Source organism: Carassius auratus, chromosome 37, assembly GCF_003368295.1.
Source record: "Carassius auratus strain Wakin chromosome 37, ASM336829v1, whole genome shotgun sequence".
NCBI lineage: Eukaryota > Metazoa > Chordata > Actinopteri > Cypriniformes > Cyprinidae > Carassius > Carassius auratus.
The window spans coordinates 7,099,365-7,106,804 of NC_039279.1; the positions used below are offsets into that span (position 1 = coordinate 7,099,365).

The 7,440-nt window shown below is 35.6% G+C and overlaps 1 protein-coding gene across 1 annotated transcript; it reads right to left on the reverse strand.

Annotated features, from left to right (window-relative positions):
* Positions 1 to 1,142: 1,142 nt before the first annotated feature.
* LOC113056486 (BTB/POZ domain-containing protein 17-like) lies at positions 1,143 to 6,612 on the reverse strand. Its single transcript, XM_026223281.1, has 3 exons — positions 6,519 to 6,612; positions 4,255 to 4,525; positions 1,143 to 2,277 (listed from the first exon to the last, which is right to left on the reverse strand). Exons 1-3 carry the CDS (start codon positions 6,610 to 6,612, stop codon positions 1,191 to 1,193), a joined length of 1,452 nt encoding a protein of 483 aa, XP_026079066.1. The 3' UTR covers positions 1,143 to 1,190.
* Between the last annotated feature and the right edge of the window lie 828 nt (positions 6,613 to 7,440).

Genomic DNA, 7,440 nt, shown 5'->3' on the forward strand with positions numbered 1-7,440 from the left:
ACATACATCACAACATGCAAGGAAACTGATAGGCCTCTCAGAAAATATTATGGGCACAAAGATAGGATAATACAGAAAAATAACTAAGAATAATTACTGTGTAGCCTATTACATCACTTGCTGGTCTAAATAATTAAATAACTATCACAACTGCAATATTTCAAGACATTACAGGTTTGAAAGAGATTTGATATTTCTCTTTAAATTAACAATAGCACCTTGAAACTCTGTAAATAGCATATTAAAACTTCAAACGTTAAGGATAATGTGTAATTGATTCCCTTTTTTTTTTTTTTTTTTGAGATATACATTATGCTATTATTTATGCTAATGTCAACGCTCTGGTTTAGAGTCACGTGCACTTTAAATTTCTTTGTCCATTGAGTCCAGTGTGGACAAATTATGTTGTGGTGATTATACAGAAACTGGTTTTCATGAAAGGAAAGGGCTTCTGCCTAATCAAGAAAAAAATACCTTTGATATGAGTTATATCTGGGACACTAGTGTATGTCATGGTCTACATTAAAGCAACACTTACTCAAAAATTACAATTGTGTCTTAATTTACAAAACTTTTATTTCCTTTCCTTCATGGAACGCGAAATGAGATATTTGTAGCAGATTTTCAAATCTGTTCTTCTCCATACAATGCCAGTAAACGGTGACCACAGCTAATAGTCAAGGTAAACTTTTCATCTTCAATTTCAGTCTGTTCTTCACACAGAAATAATCTTTAGAAAACGTAATGTAATGTAGTGCATAACTCATATGAATACTGTTAAGATGTATATATAGTGTTGTTGTGCTTTTTAGAGCTTGACACATCCCGTTCTCCATCCACTTTCACGAAATAAAAAAGAGCAGCATTATCATTCCTCAAACATTTCCTTTTGTGTTCCATGGAAGAAAGAAAGTCATACAGGTTTGGAATGAAACAAGGGTGAGTAAATGATGACAGAACTTCACATTTTAAGTGAAATGTCTTACATTTTAAGGTAACATTTTAAGTGCATTTCACTTTTTCCCAGAGTAAACCTCTAAATTACAATAGCCTACAATATAAGGACAGTAGAGATGCACTTCATTAGCATTAATCAAATTATATCTAAATGTTTCCTTCCATGCATCAAAAAAAGTGTAGATCTTCTTAATCTAAAATCAAATGTATCCTACTTCAATGTACTTGTTACATTATTTCTTGGTTGCTATGAGAGTTTGGTAGATAGGCTTTACAATGATCTGCAAGTACAGCGATCCATCCACCAGGTACTCAGATGTGTGATATTGCAGGTCCACTCCAGCCAAGAAGTCGCCCACCTCCTCTGTGCTTTGGTGGAAACTGAAGATATGCCGCACCGCAAGCTTATTCTTCCGCTTTGTCAAGATGAGTATCGTCTTTTGGAAGCTGACACCTGCTAAATCTGCACTGGAAGTAGCAGGTGTAATGATGATACGAGGCTGGGCAATGCTATTTCCTCCATCGGGCCGCGGAGGCTGCACGCTACCTTGCTCGGTGTACATGGGCCGCATGCTGAGAGGGAGCCAGCGGGGTGAGAACAGGGCGTTCCATGTCACCCGCTTACTGGAGTCAAAACCGCTCGGACTCAGCTGGGTCTGGAAACTAGTGCTGCGGTCATCCCGTGCTGGGTTACTTATGACCCACTGAGATCCCCACATAGATGAGAGATAGTTGCGGGGCACGAAGAGGCTGCAGTTTACATCGAAGAACATTGCGAGGTGAAGTGGTGAAGCTGAATGGAACTGGTACGACTTGTAGAGAAGATCACGCACTGACTCGTGGTAGCGTGTCATGATCGGCGACTGTTGCTGCAAGCGGAAGAGTTCGTGTGGAGGGATCATGGCGTAGCGCACCAGTCGAAGGGCGTTCTCTGCTGTCAAGGTATCCGGGTCGTTCCGGGTGAACCAGATTTCAAGCGCCTCAAATAATTCCAGCTCGTTCTTCAATACTAAATCAGAGCGCTGCAGAAGAGTCAGTAGCAAGTCAACACTAACCGACGGCCATTCGTCACTCTGAAGCACCGAAGACAGATTCCATGATAAAAACTGAAGGCAGCTGTCTCTCAGCGCATTGTCACCAACCGACACGGCATACTGGTACCAGCCCACCACGTGACCGCCCGGAGAATCGCTGGCCAGGTTCTGGCTCATGTACTGGGTTAGTCCCTGCTGGAGGCTGGAGACGCTGTACTTGGCAGCCAGTCTGTGCAGTGGAGTGGCCTGGTCTAACTGCAGTGTGAGTTCACCACAATACAGATATCTGCAAAACAGAAGAGAATGGGTCCAACAAGGATCATATAGTCTATCCTACACAAATTGAAAATGTTTTAAAAATTCAGTTCCTGAGTTTAAAGGTAGCACACAATAAGTCACAACTGTAATATTTTATTATAATTTTATTCTATTATATTATTTAAATGTATATTAATGTCTATTAAGTAGTATTGTTATAGTACTTTCATATATTTAATACTTTTTTAAATTAAATCTACATTTTATTTGATATTTAATAAATAACTGTTTTTACATGAATATAATTAATAATAGTAATTAATGAACAGATTCTTTCTAAATTAACTTGATTAAATAACTTTAGTTTTATAAAGTTTGCTGACAAAATTGTGGTGAACGTTTGGCTGTATTGTTTTGGCCAGATTGTTTTTAATTTTATTATTATTATTATTATTATTATTATTTGCTTTCCTTCATGGAAAACAAAGGAAGATACTCACAGCAGAATATTCAACAATTGTATATTTATTTAATTAATTTAAGTTAGCTGACAACATTGTGGTGAATGTTTTGGCTGTATTAACTATTTTGGAAGGAGTTGAGAACTGGTTGAGAAAAATAGGATTGTTATATGTAAATATGGCATGTTTTACATACCAGGAAATAAATATGCATTATTATTCAAAATATAATTACTTATGCTTATTTCTAAACTTGTGTTGTATGCGTTGCAGTTTGTCTTTCTGTCATTATGATTTGAATTCCATCTTCCTGTTCCTGTTGGGTGTTTCTAATTCAATTCATATTTCAGATCATAAACTGTTGACATTTTGCTAACATTTTCTGCCAGCCTGGTATGTATTTAACAGGCTGTGTCAGATATGGCATCCAATGACCCTGTGAGTCAAATTGGATTGTCAGCTAATAAAATAATATGAATTTTACTCTTATGGCAATATAGACTTTTATAATAATGCATTTTGTTGTTGTGTTTAGAGCTGTAGTTTAGAGCTGTCAGTGCCTTGATTTCCTTTTTTTTTAATTCTGATGTATCTGATTGTCATCTCATCCTTTGGATCCCTATAAAGAAAATAAAACCCCAAACAAAAAACTTCAGCTCATTCAAAATAAATGAGTAGGTGGCGTGTGTTCTTGTAACCAAAACATCTTCTCACGCTAGCCACACATCACTTTTGTAACATTACCCTATTTGGCCCTTCTTGTTATAAAGCTGATATACATAAGAGCAAAGAGTTCATTTTTTCTTTTTTTTTATTGCTGTTGTGTTTCATTGATCTAATCTGCTTTTGGGTCTGAGCTGCTTTGACAGCAGGAAGGTTGCAGTTCCAGCACTGGCCTTTAGAGAGAGTCTTGGACATGTGTGGGATGGGAATGTTCTCATAACTGGTCATGTTCTAACATGTTTTAGGCTAAAATGTTGGGATGATGCAGCACAGGTTTTTTTTTTTTTTTTTTTTTTTTTTTTTTGCAGTTTAGAAAGTTTTCATGCAGTGCTTACAAATCTTCCATCTCAGATGCTTTTGTAAAGAAAATGTTTATGATGCTCTACAATTATAGTTTAGGTTTATTATTTACCTTAATGAAATAAAGGTGTGTTCAATGTTATTTTATTTATTTATTTATTCAATGTTATTGTATTTATTTATTTATTTATATTTTGCAGTGCTACTAACGTTAAAGAGCATCAACAAAATCTTCCACCTCAGATGCTTTTGTAGAGAAACAACTTTTCTTTTCTTTTCTTTTGTTTTATTTAAACACACACACAAATAGATTTTCATTTTAAGTATACTATTTGTATCTGTTTTAAGCTTTGCAGGCATTGTCACTGTATTGTTGTTGTATGGTAAAAACATATGTTTCAGAATTTTTCCTTTTGTTCTCCACAGAAAAATAGTATTTTATTTTCAAACATTAATTTATATGAATAAAAGATTAAATAAATATAAAAAAGAATACAAAAACAATATAAAATAAAATAAACCTGATGAATTTCTCAAACACGGCAGTGCATTCTGCTGTTTCTCGCAGCACTAGCGTGCTACTATTGCGGTTTCTCAGCATCTCCTCAAACACTCGGCTCTGCAGTGAAAGCACCAGCGTGTGGGCTTGGATAACCTTGACCTCATCTGCATCCACTGTTTCCACACGTAAGGAAATGTCACTGTTATTCCCCAGCATCAGAAGGCCCTCCAGCCGTGCCAATAGCCCCTGTGAGTGACTGATCACTTCTGTGGTGCCTTCAACCAGTCCCTCTGCGGAGTGAAGGGGAAGAAGTGTAATTATCCATTTCATGTGACTAATCATCTAGATTTAGTCTGATTTGTTGAATTGAAAGTGCTGTTGACTGTTTAGTGGAACTTGCTACAAGAAACATGTATTTCTCAAACAATAGGTGAGTAGTAGTAATCCATTATATTATACTGTACTGCTTCATAAAGGCCTTGTTGACAAATAGGTATGTATGAAATCTATAAATGAACTACATATTTTAATAATAAAAAAGGTTAATGTTGTTAAATTTTCAAGCCACATTATTAGTAATTTTTTTAAGATATCTCTCATGCTCACCATGCATTTATTTGATAGAAAATACTGTAAAAACTGTAATGTTGTGAAATGTTGTAACAGTTTAAAATTAAAACGTTTTCTATTTGAAGATATTTTCAAATGTATTTTGTAACTGTGATGCAAAGCTGAATTTTCTCCATCATTTCTTCAGTCTTCAGTGTTACAAGATCCATCAGAAATCATTATAATATGCTGATTTGGTGCTCAAGAAACATTTTGTATTACAAATGTTAAATACAGTTGTACTGCTTAATATTTTTGTGGAAATCATGATACCTTTTTGTCAGTAGAAAACATTTAGCATTTATATAGAATGGAAATCTTTGAATCAATTGAATGCATCTTTGCTAAATAAAAGTATTTTAAAACAATGTAGTGACCCCAAACTTGTGATACTCATAATAAATATATTTTATTTTAAATTATACATAATTTACTATAAATAATCATCATAATTATTATTATTATTATTATTATTATTATTATTATTATTATTTTGTTTGTTTTTTTCCAGAACTTTATGTTTGCTATAAAAAGTGCTATATACAAAATTTTTCAGACTATAAGTCGCACCTGAGTATAAGTCGCATCAGTCTAAAAATACGTCATGATGAGGAAAAAAACATATAAGTCGCACTGGAATATGAGTCGCATTTATTTAGAACCAAGAACCAAGAGAAAACATTACCGTCTCCAGCCGCGAGAGGGCGCTCTGTGTTTTCAGTGGTAGATTACAGGAGCACTGAGCTGCATAGAGGGTAGACCTCTCGCGGCTGGAGAGGGTAATGTTTTCTATTGGTTCATTTCTCTTGGTTCATTTCTCTCAGTTCATGTCAAATTAATTTTGATAAATAAGTCGCACCTGACTATAAGTCGCAGGACCAGCCAAACTATGAAAACAAGTGCGACTTTTAGTCCAGTAAATAAGGTAAATAAAAGTGGCTTCTGGACTCCTCTCTATATTGAAACAACTTTTACATGTAAAAATTTTACATGGTTAAACTACAAATATAGTAGAAGTCTTAACCCTCCTTTTGCCCAGAAGGTTGCCAAGTGTTTTTAAACAGAATTTGTATTCATAATGGGCAAGTGAATCTAGAGCATTTGCTTGAACACTGGACTGGGTGTCAATGCAGAGTTCCCGGAAATGCCATGAGCCGCTTGTGTGCATGCTTGTGTTTGCATTGGTGTGTCTGTGTGAACAAACCACTTAGTGCCCCGCGGTTTCCTATTGTTTGTTACCACATAAAGTACAAGCCGTTATGAATCATAAAACAGATCTGTAATGAAATACAACATAATAATAGAAACAAAATAAAAGGCTCAATGGCTGATGAAACATTTTTTTGCCATCACATTCAAACGATATAATTGTCTTTTAAAACCAGACATGATATGTAATTGTCTTTGATAGAAAATATGTGGGTATTATTTATTTTTTATTCTAAAACATGCTTTTTGTATTAAAAAATCTTGATGAATTGAAGTTCAGTTAATAGGTTGTAATCTATTAATCTCTTAACATGTAAGTTTGCAAAGTGCAGACTTCAGACTCCAGACTTATTAATTTCTATCATCCAATAGATGAAACTCAGAATTACAAAACCAATACCTCTGACACGATGTCCAAACAAAGCATCTATCATCTGGCAGAAAGCGCAAGAAAAGTCATCTTACCTCCATGGACAAGTTGCACATGAGACCTGGCGGCCGAAAGCAAGAAGAGCAGGTAAATGTGCTCAAGCAGCCCATTCCCCAACAAATTAGCCATCTTTTATTTTCCGATTGCTGATTTGATCTCCCTCTTTTCTGTCTATATTCTATATTTTTAACCCTCTGATGGATGGTCTGTCGGCCACCTTCTCGGCACATAGGCTATGGTGCATAACTAGTATGTAGGTTACTGGTTGTTTTGGGTTAGTTCCACCCTCACGATATCCTATCGATCAGTGGAACCTGCGGGGGGTGGGGAGTTCGTTTTGGTGGGCAGGAATGGCAGTTGCCATGACAACGGCTTTGATTTTGACTTTTCCCTTTTTTAATGTTGTATGACACAGATCCAGAGGAGGCCTCAGCTGTTTGGGCAGAGCAAGCGTGCAATTCTAATCACAAATTATAACTGTAATGGAGAACTGCAGGTGTGTTTATGCAAATGTATCTGCATGCATATATCAATACATGCTTTTGTTAGAATAGCACCTATTTTTATGCTTTACTGAAGAAGAATGGAAGTAAAACGTGCATGCATGTAGAAGTTTGATGCCAAGGTGGTATGAGTGGTTATCAGGAAGTTGCTATATGGTTGCTTTTAGGGGTAATTCACTACTGGCAAGATAATAACACATTGCAGTCACAGTACAAACACGTTTTATATAAATGTGTTGTATTCTGGATATGAAAGAAATGCAAACAGGTTTGGAATGGAGAGAATATCGCTTTAAAATTGCATAACTTGCATAGCACCACCTCCTGCTCATTTTAAAATATTATTCATGTCCGTATCACAAATGTTTCGTTCTTAGGTTTAGTGGTTTGTTCAAAGTATAAGAAGTAGGCCTAGCAATAGAACTGTCTAAACATGGCACCCAGAAGTATTTTA

Excerpts from the sequence above, each read along its gene's own strand:
- LOC113056486 (XM_026223281.1), bottom strand. The coding sequence starts at position 6,612 with ATGGCTAATTTGTTGGGGAATGGGCTGCTTGAGCACATTTACCTGCTC. Across the intron at positions 4,526-6,518 it reads TGTGCAACTTGTCCATGGAG|AGGGACTGGTTGAAGGCACC; the intron begins GTAAGATGACTT and ends TTCACTCCGCAG. Across the intron at positions 2,278-4,254 it reads GTGTTTGAGAAATTCATCAG|ATATCTGTATTGTGGTGAAC; the intron begins GTTTATTTTATT and ends TCTGTTTTGCAG.